Source organism: Grampus griseus, assembly GCF_964374135.1.
Source record: "Grampus griseus genome assembly, chromosome: 2".
Classification (NCBI taxonomy): Eukaryota; Metazoa; Chordata; class Mammalia; order Artiodactyla; family Delphinidae; genus Grampus; species Grampus griseus.
The window spans coordinates 135,192,935-135,220,472 of record NC_139018.1 but is presented as its reverse complement, the minus strand read 5'-3'; the positions used below and the strand labels follow the sequence as shown (position 1 = coordinate 135,220,472).

Below are 27,538 nucleotides of genomic sequence, written 5' to 3'. Positions count from 1 at the left end.
TACTGTGGACACATTTTTATTCAAAGACTGGTTAAGATGATTATTTGGAATATTTGGAATCCAGCCTATTTTTCTTAACTTTCAGGTAAAAGTTCTTCTCAGGATCCAGTGTTTTTCCTTATTAACTAGCAGTTTTCTCTCTTCTGTTGATGACATGTACCCCTAGCACATCTCAAATATAAACTAAAAGAAAAACTTCAACACACTCTATTCTTTTGCTTAGTACTTCTTTCTCTAGGTGCAGAGAATTGACCCCCTTACCAACGGACTGTCCTGTACAGTTACAGTAGTGCCCCCATCCTCAGGGGGGTACATTCACCCCCAGTGGGGTACATTCACCCCCAGTGGATGCCTGAAACCATGGACAGTACTAACCCCATATATATTTTTTCCTACACACACACACCTGTGATAAAAGTTTAATTTGTAAATTAGGCACAGTAAAGAGATGAACAACAATAACTAAAAACAAAATAGAACAATGACCATTATACACTATAAAAGTGATGTGAATGTGGTCTCTCCCACCCTCTCTCTCAGAATATCTTACTGTACAAATTTAATGCCTTTTCCATCTTAATAAAAGAACTTATCACATACTGTGCCTGTAACTTTTGCAGTTTGAAGTGTGAAAGCAAAACCAGCATGAATCTGTTTTTCCTTCCTCACAATTTCATGGATAGAAGACTCATTCTTACCATAGATCTTAGCAACCTCAGCAAACAAATTTTTTTCTTTCATTATTAAGTCAAGAACCTTCACCTTTTCACTTAAGGAAGCACTTCATGGCTTCTCTTTGGCATATCTGAATTGCCAGCATCACTACTCTTGCACTTTGGGGCCATTATTAAGTAAAATAAGGGTCACTTGCACACAGCACTGAGATACTGCGACAGTTGATCTGATAACCCAGACGGATACTAAGTGTCTAGCAGGCAGGACACACTGGACAAAGGGATGATTTAAATACGTCCCCTACAGGACAGAGCAGGATGGTGTGAGATTCCACCATGCTACTCGGAGCAGTGCACAATTTAAAATTTATGCATTGTGGGACTTCCCTGGTGGTCCAGTGGTTTAAGACTCCACACTTCCACTGCAGGGGGCACAGGCTCGTTCCCTGGTTAGGGAACTAAGACCCTGCATGCTGCATAGCATGGCCAAAAATAAATAAATAAAATAAAATTAATGAATTGTTTATTTCTGGAATTTTCCATGTAATATTATCAGTCCATGGTGACTGCAGGTAACTGAAACCACAGAAAGCGAAACCGTGAATAAGGGGGAAACTACTACACTTTTCTTCACCCAAACAGTGTAAATCCCTGAGACTTGGCTTAGTTCACTGAAAATGGAGTACACTGTCACTCTTTAAAAAGGGATAACCAATTGCCTCAGTAAGTATTACTGCTGATCAACATATTTGAAATCTGAAATTTAAAACAGTCTTCCCCAGTAGAGCCTGCCCAACTTCATTAAACACATAAATCATATATAAAGCACTACTTTATTAAGTATATTCCCCAGAACTGATGTCTAAGAACCTTGCTTCCCTAACAGAACGAAGCTTTTTTAAGCTTCATAAGCTTTACAGTGGTTTCTATGACCAAGCCCAGAAAATACAGATTTAAATCACAATTTACCGTCATCGATTAGCTGTGTGACCCTATCACAGTATCTTCAGAACTCATTTCCTCATCTCTAAAACGGAGAGGTTGAAGCAGGTATTACCTGAAGTCTCTATTAACTCTAAAGTTCTCAAATTCCATGATGAAAAGTTCAGAAAACTTCTAACTGATCTCTCTGCCTCTACTCTCTCCTTCTAAATTATCCAGCACACTACCACCAATTAATTTTCCCAAACTACTACTGTATTAGCTTTCTATTGTTGTTACAACAGATTACCACAAACTCAGAGGCTTAAAAGAACACAAATTTTATTATCTTACAGTTCTGAAGGTCAGAGGCCTGAACGACTTTCACGGGGCTAAAATAAAGATGTCTGTGTTCCTTCCAGAGGCTCTGAGGAAAAACTGTTCCCCGGCTTTTCCCAGCTTCTAGAGGTGGCATTCCTTGGCTCATGGACCCTTCCTCCTTTCTCAAAGCCAGCAGCGTGGCATCTACAAATCTCTCTCTGACTCCCTCTCTCACTTACAGGAATCTTTATGATTACACTGGGCTACCCATATAATTAAAGGACAATCTCCAGTTTCAAGATCCTCAGCTTAATGAAATCTGTGAAGTCCCTTTTGCCATGTGAGATAAACATTCACAGGTTCTGGGGATTAAGACATAGACTCACTTGAGGAACCATTATTCTGCCTACCACAACTACGTAGTTATATCAGCCCCCTGATCAAACGCTTTCAATGGCCAAAAGCAGACAGAGACATCAGAAGAAAACTACAGAATATATCTTTTATACAAAGACACAAAAATCCTCAACAAAATACTAGCAAACCAAATCTAGCAACACACAAAAAGGATTATACACCATGACCAAATGAGATTAATCCCAGGAATGCAAGGTTGGTTTAACATTCAAAAATCAATCAATGTAATTCAGTAATGGAATGAAAGAAAAAAACCCACCCAATCATCTCAATAGAGAAAACGTTCAACAAAATCCAACATTTTTTCACGATAAAAATACTCAAATTAGGAACAGAAGGGAACTTCCTCAACCTGATAAAGGCATCTATGAAAACCCACAGCTAGCAACATCATACTAATCTTAATGGTGAAAGACCAGATGCTTTCCCTTTAAGATCAAAAACAAGACAAGGATGTCTGCTTTCACCACTTTTATTCAACTCTGCATTGGAGGTTCTACTCAGGGCAACTAGGCAAGAAAAAGAAATAAAATAAAAAGATTGGAAAGGAAAAAAACTATTTTCATCATCTTGGATGTAGAAAATCCTAAGGAATCCACTAAAAAAGTACTAGCTAATAAACAAGTTCAGCAAGGTTGTAGATTAAAAGATCAATGCACAAAAATCAGTTGTATTTATATACTAGCAATGAGCCACCTAAAAATGAAATTAAGAAAATATCATTCACAATAGCATCAAAAAGGATAAAATACTTAGGAATAAATTCACAAAAATAAAAGGCATGTACACTGAAAACTACGGATATAAATCACTGCTGAAAGAAACTGATCTAACGAAGGATGACCTAAATGAAAGGAACAGAATTGAGTGTCCAGAAGTAATTCCTTACACTTATAATCAATTCAAAGGTGCCCCAGAAAATTCAACGGGGAAAGAATAAAATTGGAGGAGTACCAAAAAAATTGCTGTTCACAGCAGCATTATTCAGAATAGCCAAAAAGTGGAAACAGCCTAAATGCCCATCAGCTGAGGAGTGGGTAAATAAAATGCAGTAGGTCCATATAATGGAATATTATTTGTCAATAAAAAGGAACAAAGTACTTATACTTACTCTAACATATACCTTATATACATGATGCTAAGTGAAAGAAACCAGTCATAAAAGGCCAGGTATTGCATGACTCCATTTATACGAAATTTCCAGAACAGGTAAAACCATAAAGACAGAAAGTAGATAGTGGGTGCCATGGGCTGGAGGAGGAGGAATTGATGAGTGGCTGCTAAAGGGTGCGGAGTTTCTTTGGGGATGATAAAAATGTTCTGAAGTTAAGATAACACAACTGTGAATATACTAAAAACCATAAATGAGTGGATTTTATGGTGTGTGAATTTTATCTCAATAAAGTTGTTCGGGACTTCTCCAGTGATGCAGTGGTTAAGACTCCGCGCTCCCAATGCCCGGGTTCGATCCCTGGTCAGGGAACTAGATCCCACATGCATGCCACAATTGAGAGTTCTCATGCCACAACTAAGAAGCCCACCTGCCGCAACTAAGACCCGGTGCAACCAAATGAATAAATAAATATAAATATTTTTAAAAAAAGGACTTTAAAAAACAAACCAAAAAATAAAGTTGTTTTCTTAAGTCCAAGATATTCAATTCATGTGCAAACCCACTGGTGAACATAATAAATTGTCTCCAAGTAGTCTGGAAAGAAAATATGAACATAAAATATCTTCTAAGAACACATATATTTTTCTTTGTATGTTACATTTAACATAGAGATAAACTATGGAGCATGATCACATGAATGCTCTATGATAGAAAGGTATATGACTTTAATTAACACGGCATGGTTAAAAATAAATACATAAAATGAACAGCCTGTTTAAACACCATTAAAAGCTCCTCAGCAGTCACAAAATAAACTCCGCGCACCTTCTTGTGTGCTTTCACAACTAAGCGTCACCCACCTCTTCAGACTTATCTCCCATCACCCCCAACATAAATTTAGCAGGGTCAGACTTTCCACTACCACCCTTCCCTGCTCACTGAACAACATGCTCACTGCCACTCATCCCTCTACCATCTGGTCTGTGTCTTGAACAAATTCTGAGAATTTTTCAGCCAACGAAATGACCCTTAATCTTCAAGACCTGACTGAAATCCTGTCCATCAAAAAAGGTTTTTTCACGTCTCCAGACCATACCAACCCCAAACCCTCCAGCATCTCGCAAGTCTAACTATCCATACCTCTAAGCCAGCTCCTCACCAAACAGGCACTTTCCACCACTCTGATTCAGATAATTCACTCTTACAACATTTAAAAAAAAAAAAACACACACACACACACACACACCCCTAGAATTTAGTTTTTCCAGCCTCGATTCATTCATTTATCCATTTCATCTTATAATTCCCTCACTTTAGGGAGATGATACATCAGCTTTCACCCAGATTCTTAAAGTAAATAGCACTTTTGCCAATGAAAGAGTGCCACCTAGTTGTGGCACAGGGTAACTGACCATGGCAGTAGGAAGCTCTACATACTAGTTTTACAGAAATGCACTGTACGTAAAAATAAGCCGGAGTATCATTTGGCAGGGCAATGCAATTATTTTATACACGCATCTTATCACCACGATCAGTCTATCTCACAAGTCTTACGAGCATTATTTGTTCTGAGCTCAGTGCCATGCATTATTATCATTTAATATTTACTAAATCAAATTCAATTTCTTAAGTGTATTAGGCCAATAAATTCATGTGTAGACGGTTAAAAATTCCTTTGATAATCACATGAGAGCATTTTTTGAGTTTATCATAAGAATTAAACAGCAAAAGTTAAGTATAAAATGAAATCTTGCGATTTACTCACATATAATGGAGCTTGTTGTGGATTAAGTTTCATGACCTAGGACACTGAAACAGAAAAGGGAGAAATAAATGAGAATAAAATTAAAAGTTATCGTCAAAAATCTAAAACCTTCCAAAAGTCCTAGATGTCAAGCAAGGTTACAAAAGCACAATCAAAAGTCTGAGATTACTGAATGCCCGGCTTTCCTTAGAGGTTTGGGGAGGCAAGAAGGTCAAAGATTGCAGAATGCCTTGTAGCCCCGATTCCATCCTTTCAAGTGGGGAGAAAGATTTTCTGATTGAAAAATAAAGACAAAAGGCTTCACTGTCATAGAAGAAGTTTCAACAACAAAACCAACAGGATATTAAAATCAGTTACCAAAGCAAGAACAGCGTGTGTGCAGTTATACTTTTACATAATCCCCCAAACTCACATAATGCTACCTAACCAGGGATGCCCCCCAGTCTCACTGGGGCGCTTAGGGTAGAAGGGTTCGGCAGACCACTAGAAAGCCCTCTTCCTCTCAACCTTCCTCTCAGAGAAGGGGGGCTACTGCTGGCCTCCAACAGCTAGAAGTTGTCACTTTCCTCAAAATTAAAGCTGGATTCCCTGTGGTTACCTGCACTAAATGAATTCTCACAAAAATCTTAGGAAGAACTTTAGAGGAGACTTCCAGCATTACATAATACATTTGTGAATATTGAGAATAGCATGTTCTTAAAAGTTTAACTTGGTAATTTGACCAGGATTTCCTCTAAGCCAAAATGATCATCGTCCAGTATTGTGTACTTCAGAAGGGCAGGTCTTTTGCCAAATACAATGAATTTGAGAATAAGCTGATCCCATCTTCACAAGAGTCAGAGAAGCAGACCCAAGTGATTTCATTATAGTCAACTTCAAGTGTCTTACCCATGATAGGGGACTGGATTAAATTATTATCCAGCAAAATAAAAAACAACAGTACAGGAATGTCATTCATACATGCAAAAAAAGATAAAATCCCATATGTGGTATTATACCAGACCAGATCACAAAAGCGTAACAATTAACTGAAATCCCAACAGCATAAACCGGAGGTTATCCAAGACCAAATTTTAGAATAAAAAGCAATGCCTCAGCAACCGTGCATAACTCCAATAACAGAATCCTCTCAATATTAAAATTCTCACAAATCTGCCAGTTTGGTCAGGCTGTGTGTGTCTGAGGATCAAGGCTCACCCAAAAAAAAAAAGTTAACACACACCTGTGGAAAAAAAAATCTATAACCAGGCTCCTAAGCATAATCACCTCCAACCAGCAGGCCACGGGTTTCACTGTGTTCTGCTGGAAGACATGCTCACAGCCAGGAAGCCCCCGCAGTGACTGACCATCTCCCTGCCTGCCCCGTTCATCCTCTGGTCTACCAGAGGATTGTAAGAGACTTCCCAGCTCAGGGCACCCTTTCCTTTCTGCCGGCCTTCATTTAATGGTTTTGTACCCATAGGTGCTAAAAATCACCCGCAAAAAATCCACACTGAAAACCAAGCTTGAGAAATGTAGCAATAACCAATGCTTTTAGTAGAAAAATAGAGATTTCCTGGCCATCAGATGCAAATAGCAAGCATAGATTAAAAAAAGAAAGACTGAAGATTGAGTACTTTCTCAACGCATTAAATATCCATTTAATTTAAAATTAAGCTCCCTGTGCTCACTGGTCTTTTAATCAGCTTTCCAGGTCGTATTCAGACTTACCTGTGACAAAAACTAAAAGAACCTATAAATTTCTGAACCAATTTGCCTTAACTAACTTCTGAAGTGTTCCTGTCATCCCAAGCAGAAGAAATATCAGGGGAAACCAAAACAGGAATTAACACTTTGTAATCCATAAGGTTTGGAGAAATCCACAGAGACAAACTAGTGACTTCACAGCCCTCTGATGCTTCTTGATTTGCCAAAAAACCTAGAATGACGTGTATAAGGACCACAAACATCAACTTATCTGATGTTCCCACTGCATTTGACGAAAGATCTGGTGAAACTCACTTGGCTCTAAGGGCTGATGCCATCTCAACTGTCTGCAATCATGAACTTGCCTAAACTTATTTCAAAGCCAAACCCATACAAGTTATTCTGATATGAGGATTAAAGAGGGACGACAAAGTGTCTGTCCACTCACACTGGTCAAAGGCACAGGTCATTGTTGTGTTGGCAACACAGCCGTTGAAAGAATACATCTGTCAAAAGTCATAGAGGGGCTTCCCTGGTGGCGCAGTGGTTGAGAGTCTGCCTGCCAATGCAGGGGACACGGGTTCGAGCCCTGGTCTGGGAAGATCCCACATGCCATGGAGCAACTGGCCCCGTGAGCCATAATTACTGAGCCTGCGCGTCTGGAGCCTGTGCTCCGCAACAAGAGAGGCCGCGATAGTGAGAGGCCCGCGCACCGCGATGAGGAGTGGCCCCCACTTGCCGCAACTGGAGAAAGCCTCACACAGAAACGAAGACCAACACAGCCATAAATAAATAAATTAAATTTAAAAAAGTCATAGAGGTAATGACCCCAGAAGCACAGGATTGGTAAATTCACATTGCCTTTAGGCTTCTTCAATGCTGACACACCAGAGGAAAGCGAGGACTAACATTTATAGAGCTTTATATCCAATATAATTTTTAATCCCCATAAAAAGATATTTTCTCCCATTTCATTGGGAGGGAAAAGTTCTTTCAATGATTAAATTATTTAATATCAACATCAAGAGGTGGAAGAACCCAGTTTTAAATCCCGTCTGACGCCACAAATTGACTTGCCCTACGTCTAGCCCTCATTCTACAAGCAATACAGACTCTCTTTGACTTTGTTAATTCAACTGTCACTGGGCGTCTCCCATGTGCCAGGCACCGTACTCAAGGCACTGAGAGTACAGAAGCTTCACAGAGCTTATTCTAGGAGTAACACAGATAAATAAAGCATTAAAATAAACGGTTTTCAGAGAGTGATTAGTGAGTGCTATTGAGAAAAATAAAACAGGGAAGAGGGAACAGGAAATGAGTAGGATACAGTTTTAAATATGGTGCTGAGGGGAGGCCTCTGTGAGGTGACTTTTACCCAAAAAATGAAAGAGATTAAGAAAGCTAGTAATACAGATAATAGATGAAAGACCCTCAAACTGGTCCTAAAACTGAAAACTCAGAGTCGCGATGCTAAACCATCGAAAACTTGCTACGTATAATGCCTCAACTTATTTCACACATTTTAAACAAACTTACTTTACTTACTTGAGAGCTGTGTTCTACAAAAAGGAGCATATTACAGGAAGGCAGTCTTTTGGGTCAAAGTAAATGCACTTAAAAATCAACGTATACACCAAGACCAATTTGGAGATCACTGGACTCTGCTTTGCCAACAGAATTTTTATCAAGCTTTCCCAAACGGAAAATTAAAGAAATGCACTATGTCCATCCAATCATTTCATTAAGGAATTTTAAGAGAGAAAACCCTGGAATTTCTTCCTTACCCAATAACTAACTAGTGAGTGACCTTGCACAAGTTCACTGGGTTGCTTCCATGTAACACAAGCACAACATGTGACAGACACAGTGGGACAGTAAAGGCTGCATGCCATTTGAAAGAGACCATGAAGAAAAGGAACTATCAAAACTCAAAGATTTAAATGATGTGATTTTAAGTATGTTCACCAACTCTGCCACTCAGTAGTAACCTGCTACAGTTCTGAGGAGTCATAAATTCAGGGGGTGTGAAATAATTACAAGCACAGTAATTAAGTATTTTTATTCTTTCCACATTTTGCATTTTATTTCAAAATGCTCAAAGGAAAACCAAATTTAATAGTTTGCTATTGTATAAATGTCACACGTTCACTTTATGTCAAAACAAGAGTCAACCAATTTTAATGCAACTGTCTCAATTATATAAATCTACACACTCCCACAACACCCCCATGCAAGAAGTCTCAGGGTGCTGCTGATTATGATTAGACTTTGTGCTGATGATCCCTTCTTGCACTTTAACATAAACTATCACCATAGGGTGCAATGCACAAACCATCATCAGGATGTACACCAGTTTTGTACCAACATTAACAGTAGCAAAAGTTTTGGAATATTTTGCAATTCACTCTACCTGAAAATGACTGTGTAGAAACTCAGTCACTATACAGGATCACAGAGAAACTCAAGCAAGAAGTGATACGCCTGTTTGATTAGTTTGGGGGAAGTAAAGGAAAGAAAGCACTTCCACCAACCAATGTGCCTGAGCAAACGAATGCAAAACCTTAGAAGCTACAAAAAAAAAAAAATTTACACACCTAAATAAAACTTGGTGTCCACAACAGGTGTCAGCAAACATTTTTGTAAAGAGCCAGATGGTAAATATTTTAGGCTTTGCAGGTCATATGGTCTGTGCTGCAATATGTAAATGACTTGGGTGGGTCCATGTTCCAATAAAACTTTATTTACAAAAAGAGGAAGAAGGCTAGATTCAGCCAGTGGGCCACAGAATGCCAACTCCTGGTCAAAAACTAAAAAAAATACCTCTTAATAATCCGAAGAAGCACTATGCCCTCACTCAACAGTTTTATATGTCTCAAAGAATATTTTCATCTAAAAAACCACTTCTCAATACAGGAAAGGCATAGGGTGTGGCACAATATTCTCTAGATGAGAAATCAGATTAAATGGGTAGGCATCCAAGTTCTTTACTAATAAACTGTATGAGCAAGTCACTTAACTTGTCTGAGTCTCAGCCTCCTTATGTGTAGAAAGGGCATAGTAACTGCTGCCTATATTATGGAGTTGGTGTAAGAATCAAAAGCAAGGGCCAAGTACTAATGTAGAATATGTCTCCAGGGTATACTGTGTGAATAGAGTGAGATGCCAAACAGTACGCATAGTATCCTCTTTTTGTGTAAGAAAGGGGGAAATAAGAACATATATTCATGTTTGCTACTATCTGCATAAAGAAACACTGGAAGGATACATTAGAAACTAATAAAACTGGATATGAAAGGTGAGGGTCACAGGGTAGAAGAGGATGTGGGTGGGAGAATGACTTCTTAATAAATCTTTTTATATTGAATTGAAAAAAAGAAAAAGCGCCAAGTAAAGCACTTAAGCACACTTGCCAGGCACAGAGTAGAAGCCACTGTTCCTTCTTCCTGGCAGAGTTTCTGGGTCTCAGTGGAGACTACCACATAAAATACTTTGAAAAGTATAAATGGTTAAATGAAAGGCTTCAGGTAGCAAGAGATGCATTTCTGTCTTAAAACACGTTGGTGGGTAAAGTAGAATTGCAAAATATAACAAAATAACCACAGAAAAGGATCTGGAGGAACAAATACCAAAATGTTAAATGTATGTATTTCTGGGGATTACAGGGAATTTTCATTCCTAAATTATCAGTTTCTTAATTATAACTATTCAAACAATGAACAGATATTACTTTTGCAATCAGAAAGGAAACATTACACACAGCACATCTGGTTTAAGTCCCTGGTCATTCAGTGTATCGCAACTGACCTAGAAATGAGTAAAAATACCTTTTTTTTCCTAAATGAAAACACTGAATAAATCTACAATCCTTACTAAAGGTCCCTGGAGCTAATAAAAGCAAAGCAATTAAAACAAGAATGTCTGCACCCATACGTTTGTAAACTTAAACCAAACTCACTATTCTGTAGCCACAGCCACACAGTACACTAAACAAGCCTTTAACAGGTGCTCCACCCTTAACGAAATGCCCAAGGGGAGGTGGCGGGAGGGGGAGCAAATCACAGGCCCCCCTCAACACCGTATCAGGTAATTATACTGCAGGCTGCAAACTCCCTTGAACCTGTGAGCGTGGAGATCTCAGCCCATTTCCTAAGGACCAGCTGTCTGTCTCTGACAAACCTATCACTTCAATTGGTTTTTGCAAATGATTTTTGTCATCCACAACAGGAAAGCTTCTAAATCCACAAAAAAGATGTGCAGCCCCCAGTCTCATTAGGAGGAGGACAGCTGTTTGGGACACAGCCAAGTGTAAACAGAGTATTTTTACCTGCAGGGTACTTCCATGGCAAAATGTGCTTCAAATGAATTTCCCTGGCCAGAGACCCTGCTAAGACTGGGCTACAGTAAACCCTTCGAAACCCACAAACATTTGGGGCGAGGGTTAACATGGAAATGACAATGCATACTCTGGATTCTTGCAAAACAGTCAACATTCAGGTCTTCCTCAAGGAAAATAACAAGATCCAAAGACTCCTTCCTTCATTCCTAAGGAGTCTGGGCTGGTGGCTATAAACATGTTATGAACTGGTTGAGGGTGGGAGCCAGGAATTCTGAACAATAGAAAAAGAAGCACAGTACAAAGAGCAGACAGATTCTTCCTGGGGAGGATGTCAAGTTATACAAAAAATATAGAACACTACATGTACGAAATACATTTCCTGAATTAGGGACTGAGGAAATCCTACAGAAGCCTCATAAATGTCCAAGTTCTTCTGAGATGCACTGAGCTTCCCTGGTGGCGCAGTGGTTGAGAGTCCGCCTGCCGGTGCAGGGGACACGGGTTCGTGCCCCGGTCCGGGAAGATCCCACATGCTGCGGAGCAGTTTGCTCTAAGCAGTGATTCTCAAATCTTAGTGCACATGAGCATCCACTGGAGCCTTCTTAAATAATGCCGACTCTTGCCTGGTCCCCTCCTCCCACTTCCACCAACAGAGTCCAAATCAGACCAAACCTTGTGATGTTTCTGCTTTGAAATCATGGCCCACACTTTTGGAAACAATGGTGTTAAGATCCATAACACATGTCTGATTCTCTCACAGCACAGTAAGCCTTGCTCTGTCCCACCGTCTCATGACACAGTACTTACTACACACCAAGAAAAAAGCAAAGCACTAGTCGGAATTGGGGTGAGATGGGAAGAGGGGCCTAAAGCAGGTAGTCAGGACATGAAAAGAACGAAGAATCTAACAAAGTGCAATACTCACAGTAAAACAAAAGGATTCAGCAAACTAAGACAAAACCCAAACAACAAAACACTAACACCCACATTCGCTCATTTAATTTCTTCTTTATCAGTGCTGCATTACCCAATAGGCAGAATGATCCTGAACTTAGGGCAAACATACACACGCAAAGTAATTATCGTGGAATAAAAAAATCAGAACTCTTTCCACGATAATTAATTAACTAATTAAAATAATTAAGAAATTAAACTTAATTTTAAAACTCTGACTTTCTTATACTCATCTTAGAGCTTGTTCTAAAATTCATAAGGGAGAGTACACCATAGTCTTTTTAGAGCTTAAAGCCTCCTTTTCTTTATATATGTATATAATTTCTGCCTGGCACATAAAGACTCAATAATGGGAGATAATCTCATATTTCTGAGCCCTTAGAATATTCCATGTACAGCTGGATGCTGAGCTTTAGGGATAAACACCACGTGGCTGGTACCAATTTCATAAGTGACACATATTAAGTAACCAGGTAATTTATAGTACAATATGATTAAGTGCAATAATAAAAATTTTACAAGGATCAGGAAGGACCTATAAACTCTCTAGAAGGTGGAGGCCCAGACACAGCTTACTGGAAGAGGCCAACCCTGAGGCAATTTTCACCAAGTGGACATAGAAGTGTAGTGCAGAAAAAACTGCATAACCAAAGACAAGACAGCACAGTAAGTTCTTAAGAACAATACAGAAGAAATGAGAAGTGCAAGCAGGGGATGATGGGAGAAGTCAGGAGAGGCACTCATGTAAATTCACATGCCTAAAAGCTGCTTGGCCTCAGAAGCCAAGGAAGGAAGACAGAGAAAATATACAAACCAGTGGACACAGCTCTAGCCTAAAGAAATTATGGTCATACGATGGCACTGGCATCAACAAATCTCTGCTTTGTTTTTTCTTTTTCATTTTCTTTTCTTTCCTTTCTTTGTCACCTCTCTTTTTTTAAAGCTCAGACTCAAATGTCGGATCATACACAACTGCAGGTTCAAAGATTCATTAAAAAGTTTCACTGGAAGGTAATCATGTAGCCTAAACTCAAACCCAGACAGAGCAAGTATCTGTTGTGGGTTCCAACCAGTAAGGTCAGGTCAGAACCTCACCATGGCTTTCCTGAGGTGCAGCAAGCAAAGGCTGGCTTCCCAGTCAATTTCCACAGGCCCTGGGATCCTCATCCCAAACTCTAGCCAAATCCTGTCAGCCATGGAACTCTATAAACGCGGTCTCAGAAGCAGCCCACATTACCCTCCTTCCCCAAGTAGGAAACACTGCCAGTCTACCTGCCTCTGCTTGTAGATATGAGTGCCAGGGCCTTATCACCTTGAGAAAATCTCTCCATGCTCCATTTGCACCTCTGACTCAACCTTCCTAAAATGCTTCTTTCGTTCTGCAGCTTCCTCTCTGCCTACATAGTAGTATGCAATCACATAGCAAGGTTCTTTGGGGGCACCAACCTCTTTTCTTTAGGAAGTTCTAGGCGATAGCACTAAGATCTGCCTTGCTTCAAGAAATGGAGGGAAAAGCCTAAAAATAAGATGTGATCACAGTTTTGGGAACACATTTAACCCATCTTAGTTCTTCTAAAGGTGGAGCCCTGCACCCTAGGGCTCATAAGCCCAGGTGCTGCATCCACAGACACACATGGGCAGCTTAGGACTGGCAGCTGCCAACAGAGAGATTAATAAGCTCACTACATTTCCTCTGCAAAATATTCAATATCATATTTATTTTACATCAACTCTCTATAAGCCACTTTGATAATAATGAAGATACTAAAGGAACAGATGACTGCACAGTGCCCATCTAGATTGGGGAAACAACCTTCTAGCATTTAAGAATTCTTGGCGGTGGGGGTGGGGGGGGAGGCAGGTCCGAGAGGGAGGGGATATATGTGTACATGTAGTTGATTCACTTCATTGTACAGCAGAAACTAACACAACATTGTAAAGCAACTATACCCCAATTAAAAAACAAACAAACAAACAATTCTTTAGCAACCCCTCACAGAAGAATGTAAGGCTAAAACTGAGAATGGCAATATAATTCAGAGAAGGAGAGAGACAGACTTGGATTTGAGTTGTTAACTCTTGCACTTCTGGCTGCATACCCTGGACAAGTTATTTAACTGCCAGGCTTTATTCTCATGTGTAAAATGGGGGAGTAAAAGATGTGTGTAAAATGTTTATACAGTACTAAGCAACAGGAAAGTACTCAATAAATTAAGTTTCTGTTCTTACTGCCTGGAATGAGTTATGTGATTAGCCATCTCAGCACTCACCTTGCATCACATTCAACTACTCCATCCTAATCACTGCTTATGTCTAATTCTAAATAAAGGGCACTGATGAGGGAAACGGGGACCCCAACAGATACAGTGCTCTACTAAATATGCCCTTTATCTTTGGTGAACTCTCAGTGGCCATCCAGGCTCCCCCTCACTACCCCTTCTGATGTCTCTGCATAGTGTTCAGTGCATTATCTATGCGGCCTAATTTAGCACTCCTCTCCCCTACCCCATACCCTCCCTTCCACTCAGCTCCTACACACACCATCTGCATGCACCATGCTCAGTCCAGTCCTCACTCTTTTGCTCAAGATAATGCCTTCCACCTTGCTGATAAGCTAATCTATACAATCAGCAATAAGTCACACACTGGGTTTTATTTCGCTTTTACTTCTGTGCTTACCTTTTCTCCTTAACTTGTTTATTCCAGCCCACCACACCCGTATATGTCTTCTGTAGCACTCCTCCACACCACTACTGCTCCTGTTGCAGCATCTGGCATGGTACTGAGCACCCAATAAACACTAAAGAAATACCTGATTGACATGAACATCAGAGACAGAAATTAATCAGCTTTTCCACACCGTTTGATGGTAAAGGATCCACAGCTATAAAAACAAAAATCAATCTTACCAAAATATCTAAGGTCAGTCTAGTCCCAGAAGGCTTACCTAGTAGCTTATTAAGAAATCCAGCCTGGATCAATTTGCTTGATTGGCCAGAGACGTAACAGAGACCAGAGTGGGGGAATTCAGCATCATTTAACTGGACAACAACCCCAAAGTAAAGGGGAGGGAGGGCAAAGAGCTGCTTAACACCATACTTAGGCTCTCGCATGATGATTGGTACTTCAGGGAAGAGGAACACTTGCACATGTTATTTCAATCCTCTTTTGGTGTTTTACACAGGCTTGTGGTTTCCTGCAAAAATAGTTTCTGCTGCTTTGCAGAGACCTATATAGAGAACAAAACTCCAAATGGCTATTCCACAGGTGAGAATTTTGCCACCAGCTGTATCCTGTTATCCAAAGGAAACGGAACTGTAAGCTGCCAGGAGGTCCAGATACAGGAGAGCAAGACCATAAATTCAGTAAGTGCTGACAATCTTATCCCTATGGTAATAAGTATAAACTTTAAATTTAGAAAAATTCACACACAGCTGTGTTTTATGTAAATTAACCTCAGCAGGGGTTAAAAGGGACATCCTGTAAAGAGACTGCCAAATTCAAGCCTTATACTTCCTTCATCCTCCCCAACCTCTATCATCCAAAAAGCAAGCAATCCAATGGGCTAAACCAATTATAAACTATTTGGAAAGACTAAATATAGGCAAGTGGGCGCTCACACAAATGTAGACATTACGAAGCTGGATGACCTAACGTGGACAAATCCCAAGGCCTGGAGTGGCTACTTGGTTAGAAATTATTTCAGTGACACAAAGCCCACCTTCTTGGTCACATTACATGACAAAAGCACTATCACATCATTCCCACAAGTGGCAGGCAGAAGAGGTATTAGAAACAGATGCTAGGAATGTCAATGTTAGCTTTTAAATTGTTAAAATGGTTCTCATATCTCAAGGATAAATATTGCCTTCAATGTTATTCTCCAGTAGTATGTCTTTAACATTTTGAGAACAATGGTATTTGAAAACATGAGAGGTAGACTTTTTTTTTTAAACGATCTCAAAATTGGAGGGAAAGTTTTAAACAACAAAGACTTCAGGAAAAAGAAATTCGTATATTTCATAATTAAATGAAAATTCTACAAAGTCAAAGGAACTCCAGTATTTTCAGCAGCCCGCTATTAGAGGTTTTTGGGTTTTTTTAAGTATTTATTTATTTTGGCCACGCTGGATCTTAGTTGTGGCACGTGGGATCTTCGTTGCTGCATGCGAGATCTTCTAGTTGCAGCATGCGGACTTCTCAGTTGTGGCGTGCATATGGGATCTACTTCCCTAACCAGGGTTCGAACCCAGGCCCCCTGCATTGGAGGCGCATAGTCCCACTGGACCACCAGGAAGTCCCTGTTAGGGTTTTTTCAAATATTACTTTATTAACTTCTTAAGCGAAAAATTTCATTTTAAAAGGAGATTTTCTATTCATAAAGCATCCCTGGCCTGAGTTATCCGTTAGGGAGTCATTTTGTTTTTATATCATACAATGAGCAGAGAGTATTTTTTAAAATTACTGATAAACTTAGTTTAGGTAGAAACAACTAGGTCCAGTCAACTAAAAGCACACGAAAATCATCACCCCTACATCTAACGATCTAGATGCCATACAGAACCATAACAAACTATACAGAACCTGTGATAATGTGATTAGCAGTTTTAGCAGAGAATTTAGCTACTTAAAGACCAAAATGTATCCGTGTTCTGACATAACAGAACTGTTTCTCACCCTCTCACTATATGGGAAAGGTCTCCCTCAGTAAACTCTCCTCCAAGTCACACTGAAGGGGAGTCTAAAGGAAACACTCTGCACTCATAGCGTCCACGGTAAAGGAGGAAGTGCCTATGCATTTTGAAAATGGTGACTTACAAGAGTTGCCGCTAACTGTTTGGATGTTAATAAAGACAATTCACTTTCAATTAGGACATACAGCTTCACAAAACAAACACAAATGTTTGACAACACTAAAGTAAAGAACTGGTAAGATTATATCTCAACTGAATCGAAAATCACCTACAACGTGTTCTGCAAATTCTGCTAACTTGATCAATTCACTGAAAAATGGTTTAAAAATAATGATTCAAAAGGCAGCTTTCCATCAAATTATTAAAAGGTTATTGCCCGGCTAAATTTGGGTGATATTACACTTGTTCTGGATTTAGAAATAACAGAGTTACGAGAAACTTTAGAGGTTATTCCCTGAATTTCAAATTTTCTGAATTCCTCTTAATAGGAAACTCTTAGAGGATCACATATACTAATTTTCTTTTTTCTTTTTTCGCGGTACGCGGGCCTCTCACTGTTGTGGCCTCTCCCGTTGCGGAGCACAGGCTCCGGACGCGCCGGCTCAGGGTCCATGGCTCACGGGCCCAGCCGCTCCGCGGCATGTGGGATCTTCCCAGACCGGGGCACGAACCCGTGTCCTCTGCATCGGCAGGCGGACTCTCAACCGCTGCGCCACCAGGGAAGCCCCCTAATTTTCCATTTCTTATTGTATCAGTTATTAATTTCCCTATTTGAACTAAGTTAAAACATATGATCGTTGCTTTAAAACATTTAGCATTTCTAGCTATGTGTGAGTAGATAAGTGGCACATAACAGAAATGCATAATGATGAACTGTTTCAAGTAAATGTGGAAACAGACAATATTACTATGCACATGAAACTTCAAATACTTAATATATTTAGAATATACAAAAAAATATAGCTACAGAAAGTCAGGCATCTGCTACACAATACCCTTTCCTTTAAAACGACAATATTTCAAAATACAAAAAATATATATAGGTGTTTCATAAAATAAATGTTATCAAAGAATGACCCAAGTGCTAATAATTTGGTCATAATGAACACTTCAGTTGGCTACTTTTTCTGAAAATCTTTACAATCAAAAAGTCAATTGGGGGCTTCCCTGGTGGCGCAGCAGTTGGGAGTCCGCCTGCCAATGCAGGGGACACAGGTTCGCGCCCCGGTCCGGGAGGATCCCACATGCCACGGAGCGGCTGGGCCCGTGAGCCATGGCCGCTGAGCCTGCGCGTCTGGAGCCTGTGCTCCGCAGGAGAGGCCATAACAGTGAGAGGCCCGCGCGCCGCAAAAAAAAAAAAAAAAAAAAGTCAATTGGAACTTATTTGCAAAGCAGAAATAGAGAACAAATTTATGGTTAGTTACCAAGGGGAGAAGTGGGGGCGTGGGATGAACTGGGAGATTGGGATTGACATATATACACTACTATACATAAAACAGATAACTAATGAGAACCTATTGAATAGAACTCTACTCAATGCTCTGTGGTGACCTAAATGGGAAGGAAATCTAAAAAAAAGAGTGGATATATGTATACGTATGACTGATTCACTTTGCTGTATAGCAAGAAACTAACAACATTGTAAAGCAGCTATACTCCAATAAAAATTAATTAAAAAGTAAAAAAAATTTTTTTTAGTAAACTAATTTAGGGGAAAAAGAGTAAAGATTTCCAGGCATACTGTCCCCAAACTGTTGCTTTGCAGGTTTTGTTAACTGGGAATGAGGGTGGGACTGAAGAACAGGTACCTGTATGTGTGTCTTCCAAGAGTCCAGGCTGTCCAGAAAGCAATTCGATGTGGAAGGGATGACGAAGAGAAGATGTAAAGGATGCAAACAAAGGTATGTGAAAGGCAGCAAGAGGAAATAATTCAATTCAGCAAGTATTTGCGTGTGTACTCTAGACAGAGACTGCGGATAGAACAACAAACTATAAATAGTCCAAATAAACTCTCCTGAGAGCTCTGTGATCTTGGCTTTCTGATTCTCCACATAAATTAAACAGGCCCCACAGAGGTCCCACCCCCACTGCAGCAACAGTTGGTTCAGTGCTGGATTTGTCACACACAGTTAGAAGACGGCCAGAACTCAGACTGCGCCGAAAGAATGAAAAGCCACGGTTGCTCCTAAGATCTGAGGTGGAAGATAGAAGAGGCAACACCTTCAACATGCCCCACCAACTGATGAATGGATGAACTGCTCTGACCAGAGTAGGAGGAGCACCCAGAGGAGGGCACTGAAGTCTGAGCCCTTGCCAGCTGTAAGACCTTTCTCCTCTGCATGAAGCAGCTGGTAGTCACGGGTCTCTGAGAACCACTGTGGGTCAATCAAAAGTGGGCAGCTCTTCGGTACAGTAATGACACAGAGTAGATGTTCTATACACTTTGTCTTTCACTGGCACAAACCCAGCCAGGCAAACCTGACTTGGGACAACCAACAAGAAAAAAACAATAATGCAAGATGGAAAAGACTGGGAAACAGAATCCTTACTCCTTACTTGCAGCAACAGCAGAATCCTTGAGAAACAGAGGCCACTCAACTAACCACTAGTTTGGAAACTTAGAGTTAAAACCTCAGTGATATGAATTCTCCTTCTAAGTGACTTGAATAAAATGAAAAAGGTGTTTTCAGCTATCAAACTTGGGCTCAGCAACAGCTGACTTCGTGGCTGGCTCTCCATCAGCAGGAAGTAAAATGGTGAAAACCACAAGCCAACAGTCTCAGCACCTACCCCACGAGGTAAAAGCTCATAGGTCAATTTTTTTTCATAGTTTTAAAAATATATTCCTAATTCCTCTTTCTTTCCCTCTGTTGCCCTCCCCAAGTGCCAGTACAACCAAACTAAAGATCGCATTCTAAAACAACCTCCAGAGGCATTTTAAAAAGAACAAAACGGCCCCAGTACCTACTACAGGAAAAAGCTAAACAAAGATGAAGGATAAAGACTGACTGCCGGCTCTATCCCACATTCCCCTCACCCTCCCCAATGTGACACATGGCATTATCTATGGAGAGACCTAGTCATTTTCTAGCTCATATGTTTGCATAAAAATAGGAACACTGAATGTTCAGAGAAGAGAGTAAAAGGATTATCAACTAGTTCCAATTTTACCAACTGATCTCATCCTCTTGTTACAAGCTGCTTCCTGGCCTCTGAAATCCATTTCTGAAATTCAACCAAGGGCATTTTTTAAAAAGTATTCCTTCCTCCCTCGCTCTCTCTCTCAAGCATACACTGGAAATACACTGGGTGGTAAACAAGTGCTCACTGGCTTTCAGAATTCATACTCACCAAAAATGTGTATATACCTCACTGACAGGTACATCATAGCCTCCTATTTCATTCCTCAGTGGGTGTTCTTCTCATTCTTCAACCAAAAGGCAAACATCGTAATTCTACCATCCTAACATCCTACAGCTTATCAGCTATGAAGACATAACGACCACCAACATCATCTTCACTGCCACTTATAGAAGAGTTTTCTTAATCTGTTCCAGGCACCTTGCTAATCCTCACTTAATCTATTTTACAAATGAAGAGATTCATGGTTAAAGTTAAGTAACCTGGATAAGGTCCCACAGTTAGTAAATGGTGGGAGCCAAAATCTGAACCCAGACCTTAACCCTTAGACTACTACACTGCTGCCTCTCCTACTCTGTAGGAAGCCTCATGACCTCCATTTCTTATTCTGTGAATGGAAGGGGTTGGAGTAGGTAATCATGAAAGTTCCTTCCATCTCTAGCACATCATAATTCCACGTACAGAAACAATGGGTACCTTAGGTATATAAACAAAGGAGGAAAGGTGATTGATTTTGTGAGCTGGGAATTAAACACAGTGAGGATGAGAAGAATTTCAATGGAAAATGCTTAGTGGAGGAAGCAGCATTTCACTAATTAAAGACCGAAGGGTGAGAAAGAAGACAAAGACATGCTTGTGTAGAGCTTCTCTGTAGACTAATTCATCTGTTTCATCTCCCACCAAACTGAACCATTTTAGACTACTTTACAGAGGTGCCCTATTCTCTTTTTCCGAAGTAGTAGGCAATGGCCTACAGAAAAAGTCAGCTGCGTAATAAAAACCAGTAATGCAACTCAACAGACCAACATGTTCCTACCCACATCCAAATGGAAATGTTTACAAGCTTGATAATCAGCTGGGGAATGGACAGACTCCCTTCTACACAAACACAGGCTAATGTCCGCCAGCTAAAATCTGCTGCCCAAAAAATTTAGTTGCTGTTACAGGAACTTCTGAGAATGTTTTCTCCTAAATTCTAAAAAAATCTGATAAAGAAAATAATCAAGCTTAAAAACCAATGCCCAAGCTTCAAGAGAATGAACAAGGAGTCTTTCACATTCAAAACTGCAATCAAAGTGAATAACATTTCTGTTGGTACTACATTAAATTTTACAAACTGTAAGTACTAAAAAGAAGTACACCATCCTATCACTTCATGGCACATACTGGAAAGTACATTGGCTTTTCATATAGGTAATCAGCAGTCTTGAAGTGTGCTACTAAATTGGACAGAAAATTAAAAAACAAAAGCAGTTAAAAGCAAGATGGACAGACCAGAGACATGTACTGTGATGTTCCATTATAGACCTTGATGGCTATCCCAGGTCAGAGCAAGGAACAAGTGAAGAATGCAGCCACCCACAGAATGCCTCCCCACCCAGTACAAGAGAAAAAAAGAATACCACAGAGTTGGGGAATCTAAAAACTCAGTTATGGAATCTCCAAGGAGACACTCCTTCTTAGTTGATATTCAGACATGGGCTAACAGCCTCAGGCCTTGAGCTTCAACAAGTAACAGCCAAAAACCCCTCTAAGGGTCAGCATTAGCTGCACTTACCAATCCCAAGACAAGCTCTGCCTTTCATGGACTGTAGTCAAAATGGAACTAGAAGCAAGGAAAACATTTTTTAAATCTTGCCAACCAAATCAACCTATTCCTTTCACTTTCAAAATTTTCAACTCTTGAGTTAGGTTTCCAGTACCTCATTAGAAGATATACACTATGGAAAGTTAACTGGAGATGACCGAAAAAGAGCTCCACTAGTTAAAAAGTCAACAAAAAGGGGCTTCCCTGGTGGCACAGCGGTTGAGAGTTCGCCTGCCGATGCAGGGGACACGGGTTCGTGCCCCGGTCCGGGAAGATCCCACATGCCACGGAGCGGCTGGGCCCGTGAGCCATGGCCCCTGAGCCTGCGCGTCCGGAGCCTGTGCTCCACAACGGGAGAAGCCACAACAGTGAGAGGCCCGCATACCGCAAAAAAAAAAAAAAGTCAACAAAAAAAATAAAGGCAGATTACCCTGTACTGTAGTAGACTACTGTGCTTACGGATAAGCAATCATAACTGAATAAAATATAAAAAGCTACCATTTGAAGGCACTGGAAGAAGATAAAAGCAGACAGAAAGCTAAAAAAGGAGAAAAGTACTGGGTGAGATTCACTTTTACACTGCTTTTCAACTAAGGTTACTTCCCAGACCACTTGAGACAATAGACAGAACTCAAGCAGAAAGCAGCATTCTTAAAAATCTGCATGTCAGCTTTCCTCAAATCCTTGGTAGACTCCTGAGTTGTACATATACTGAGGAGACTCCAAGATTTCCAACAGAAAGCAAATCTGTGAGGCTGAAAGAACTGATGAGCAGAGAGCAAATTAAAGCGGGAGTTTGAGTCCAATCCAATTAGCTGCCTGCCAGAACAAAAGTTAACATTTTTCTGAAGATAAAAAACAGAGTAGTCTCTAAAACATACCATCCACAATGTGTAGCATACGATAAAAAATTACTAGATACGTGGAATCACATATCTCATTTAACATCTTACTGGATACCTCATTAATAAATGAATTAGCTAAAATCTTCAACACATGTTCATTTTATATTTGAGTAAGATTCATAACTTTAACTCTGAGAAGCCAAAGACAGTATCAACAAATCACATATCTGAAAAAGTACTCATATCCAGGACTTCTAAGGAACTCTTCCAACTCAGTATTAAGAGCCCAACTAAAAATGGAAGAAGTAGACATTTCACTAAATAAGATATATAAATGGCTTAGTAGGCACATAAAAATATGCTCAACATCATCAGTCATTAGGGAACAGGCAAATTAAAACTACAATGAGATGCACATCTATCAGAATCACCTCATATCTATTAAACAACTTGAATTCTTAGCTAAGTTTTATCACAAAGAAAACTCCAGGCCCAGAGAGGATCAAAGTGACAGGTACCAAACAGATAAGGGGAAAAGAATGATATCAATACCAAAAAAATGGAGGGGTGGGGGGATTTTCCAACTTACTTTATGAGGCCAACATTACCCTGATACTAAAACCAGACAAAGACACTACAAGAAAAAAATACAAACCAAACCTCTGATGAACACAGACACAAAAACCATTAACATAATGTTACCAATTCAAATCCAGAAATATGAAAAAGTATAATACACAATGACCCAACTGGGTTTATCCTGGGATACAGTGTTGGCTTATCTTTTGTAAATTAATGGAATTCACCACATTGACAAAATAAAAGAGAAAAATGATACAAATATCTCATTAGATGTAGAGAAAGCATTTAACAAAACTCAATACTGATCCATTGTAAAAAAAAACTAAGGAGGGGCTTCCCTGGTGGCACAGTGGTTAAGAATTCACCTGCCAATGCAGGGAACAGGGGTTCAAGCCCTGCTCCAGGAAGATCCCATATGCCATGGAGCAACTAAGCCCGTGCGTCACAACTACTGAGCCTGCACTCTAGAGCCCGTGAGCCACAACTACTGAGCCCACGTGCCACAACTACTGAGCCCACATGCCACAACTACTGAAGCCCGCACGCCTAGAGCCCGTGCTCCACAACAAGACAAGCCACCACAATGAGAAGCCCACGCACCACAACAAAGAGTAGCCCCCCACTCACCACAACTAGAGAAAGCCCACGCACAGCAACAAAGACCCAATGCAGCCAAAAATAAATAAATAAATTTTAAATTAAATTAAATTAAATTTTAAAAAACTAAGGAAACTAAGGATAGAAAGGAAATTTCATCAACCTGACAAAAGGGAATCTGCAAAAATCCTATAGCTAAAATTATATAGAAGGATAAAAGTTTGATTGCTTATCCCTAAGATAGGCAACAAGAATATCAGTTCTCACTGGGAATCTACAAAAGAGCTACTAGAAACAAGTGATTTTAACAAGGTGGCAGGTCAATAAACAAGAATCCATTGTATTTCTACATGTTACAACAGACAATTGGAAGTTGAAATTTCAAACATCTATAATAGTTCCAAAAATATGAAATACTAAGTATAACAAAATGTTGCAATTGAAAACATGCTTTTAAAAAATACTTAAGATATTTAAAAATAGATACACATACCATAGCTAAATGCCAACTGTCCCCAAATTGAGCTACATATTTAATTCATTTCCAATAAAAACTTCAATATTCTTTGTTACAGAAATCAACAAGCTGATTTGAAAATGCACATGGAAATGCAAATGACCTATAATATCCATATGAATTTTGAAAAAGAACAAAGTTGTAAGGCTTACACTATCTGACCTCAAGACTTAACCACAAAGCTATCGTAATCAAGACAGGGTAGTACTGGTCTAAGGAGAGATATAAAGGCAATGAAACAGAAGAATCCAGAAACAGACCCACACATATATGGTCGATTCATTTTTCAATAAATGGGTCAAGGTAATTCAATAAGGAAAGGATGGTTTTTTCAACAAATGGTGCTGAAACAAGTGGGTATCCATAAGCAAAAAATGAACCTCAACCCTTCCTTCACACCAGCTATAAAAGTTAACTCTAACAGACCACAAACCTAAATCTAAGGGACAGAATTTCTCACACGGAACATGAGAAAATGTTTGTGACCTTGGGTTTGGCAAAGATTTCTTATACAGAACATAAAAAGCATAAACTAGAAAGGAAAAAATGGATAGATTGGATGATGACAAAATTAAGAACTTCTTTCTGCTCTTCAAAAGACACCATTAATATGAAAAGGAGAAATTATCTGCCAAACATATCTGGTAAAGGACATGTATTCAGAATATATAAAGAACTCTTACAATTCAGTAAGACAAATATCTCAAAAAGAAATTAACAGATCTTTCACCAAAAAGGATATATGCTCAATATTAGTAGTCATCAAGGAAATGAAAATTAAAACCACCATGAGAAAGGCACTATCCACCCCCTGCATGGTTTAAATTTAAAAGACTGACAATACCAATTTTTGACAAGAGTGACTGGAACCCTCATACACTGCTGGTGGGATTGGAAAAATGAATACCCACTTTGAAAAACAGTTTGACAGGTTCTTTGTAAAGTTAAAGATATACTAACTATATGATCTGGCAATCCCACTCTTAGGTATTTACTCAAGAGAAATAAAAATACATGTCTGCAAAAGACTTATATGAAAGTATTTCCAGAAGCTTTACTCATAATAGCTAAAAGCTGGAAACCATCCAAATGTGCATCCAACCAGTGAATGGAGAGACAATTTGTCATACAGCCAAACAATGGAATACTTCTCAGCAAAGAATGGAAATCCTGACACATTCAGCTACATAGATGGATTTCAAAAGCATTATGAAAATGCCAGAGACAAGACACTATAGACTGTATGATCCCATTCTTATGAAATTCTAGAAGATGCAAAACTGTAGTGACACAAAGTATATCAGTGCTTGCCTAGCACTTTGTGGAGTGACATAAATGTCCTATCCCTTGATTGGGGTGTTGGTTATATGACTGTATGCGGCTGACAGAACTAATTAACTGTATACTTTAAATGGATGAAATTTATCGTATGTAAATTATACTCTAACAATGCAGATTTTAAAACAATTTCTTTTTTATTTCTTCAAACAATTCAACAATTCTTTAAAAAGTTGTAATGCCTGATGTCACTGTGTTGAACATCAACTACCCCTGGTTCCATGGCTGGGCCAGGACGACAAAGTCTCAGCTTCTCTCACCACAACCGCGGTAATGGGCTGGCAGCAAGAGGCCAGCAAGAAGTCACAAGGAGCATGAAAAGTACATGAAGCGAGGTAACTAAGACATTGTCATACGTCTGTTAAATAGCACTGACAAGCACTTGGATAACAAGAGTAAAGTTACAATGACACAGCAGCCACAGGATGTTACTGCTCACAGAAAAGTATAAAACTGAATGCTCCTGTGAAGAAGCATCTCTGTTTCTCCCCACATCTCCAAAGAGACATCAAATCACTGAATTCTCTTCACTGTCAATGCTTAAAGCTCTGGGCCTTTGTCTAACTGCACATCTGTTGAATGCACACTGGGTACTCAGAACAAAAGAAACTGATTAGGGCATACCAACGGCATACCGACTTCATTAGCTATAACATCCAAGGCAGGGAGGGAGGGGAGAAGATATTTTGAAAAGGGAAAAGCTATTTTTAAAAATCTATAAGCTAGATAAGAATTTGGAAGAACCTTGTACAAGCCACTTAATCTCCCTAGGCCTGTTTATTCCCCTATACAGCAAACTCTATAAACCCCATGCTAATATTTTAAGATTTTCTATTTAGGGTCTAAGGTGTCCTGGCTAAAGTCTGTATGCATAGTTATTAAAATAGACAGATCAGTTGTGTTATTTAATACATGCTGCTTAACAGTCACAGGTCCTTGGGTTGAAAGGAAAGAGGTTAGTAGTTAAATCTATATCTTAATGGTAGCAGGTCCACCAGAAATGACCCTCAAGTGATTAACTCAGAATTGCATCATATCAATCACTGAAATAATGGCAGCCGTGTTACCAAGTAGCTATTCCAGAAGTATGCTTAGGGGTAAATGCTATAATTTTACACCTAAAACAGAACCTGTCTAAACCGGATTAAGCTGTTTATCACAATTTGGAGCAGCTTGGAAAGAGGTAGCTTTGATGACAGTAACACCCAATAGTAATACACACTGTACGCAGCAACTACAGCCAGTAACTTCAGATCTACCTATATACTAGAAGGCACTCTCTGGTTGCATAGGACACATGCACAGGTATTGGGTCTCTCATTCATCCTCTTAAATATTTCTGCATCTAATGAGGACCAGAGACTGTGCTACTCTGCAGACAAAGAAATTAACCACTTGGTAGTCACAGCCCTGAAGGAGCTCTCCACTTGTTAGAGAGATACGTAAACACCTAACTGCAAGGCAGTGATAATCATTCCACAGATACTTACCAAAGTAGAAAGGGTGGAATAGGGCAAGTTTCACAGTAGCACTATCTGAGCTAAAAAAAAATTGCAAAGACTAAACTCTTTCCCCAAATATTAACTGAATTACATTTTAAGTAAGACTTTATACAGAATTCTACAAATCCAGTTCATGTCCTAAAGCCCTTTATACTTGTGCTGCTTTGTTTGGGTCTCTTCATATGATAAAGAACAAAACTTCTGAAAGTGATATGATGGAACTCATATGAGAGAATCAAGACATCTCGTTAGTACCCCAATCTTCTTTAAAATATCAAAGCTACGTTGTTAAAATGCTAATGTACTACTCTTACAAGCTACAAGTCA

The 27,538-nt window shown here is 39.5% G+C and overlaps 1 protein-coding gene across 6 annotated transcripts in view; it reads right to left on the bottom strand.

The window, feature by feature from the left end:
- AKAP13 (A-kinase anchoring protein 13) overlaps nt 1-27,538 on the bottom strand; it is a gene marked incomplete at its 5' end in the record, with an annotated part of 342,651 nt that overhangs the window by 239,684 nt on the left and 75,429 nt on the right. For all 6 annotated transcript variants that reach the window (XM_082649215.1, XM_082649216.1, XM_082649217.1 and 3 more), the window contains one exon: nt 5,213-5,256. In XM_082649215.1, the coding sequence (XP_082505341.1) occupies nt 5,213-5,245 (33 nt within the window). The remainder of the gene's footprint in view (nt 1-5,212; nt 5,257-27,538) is intronic.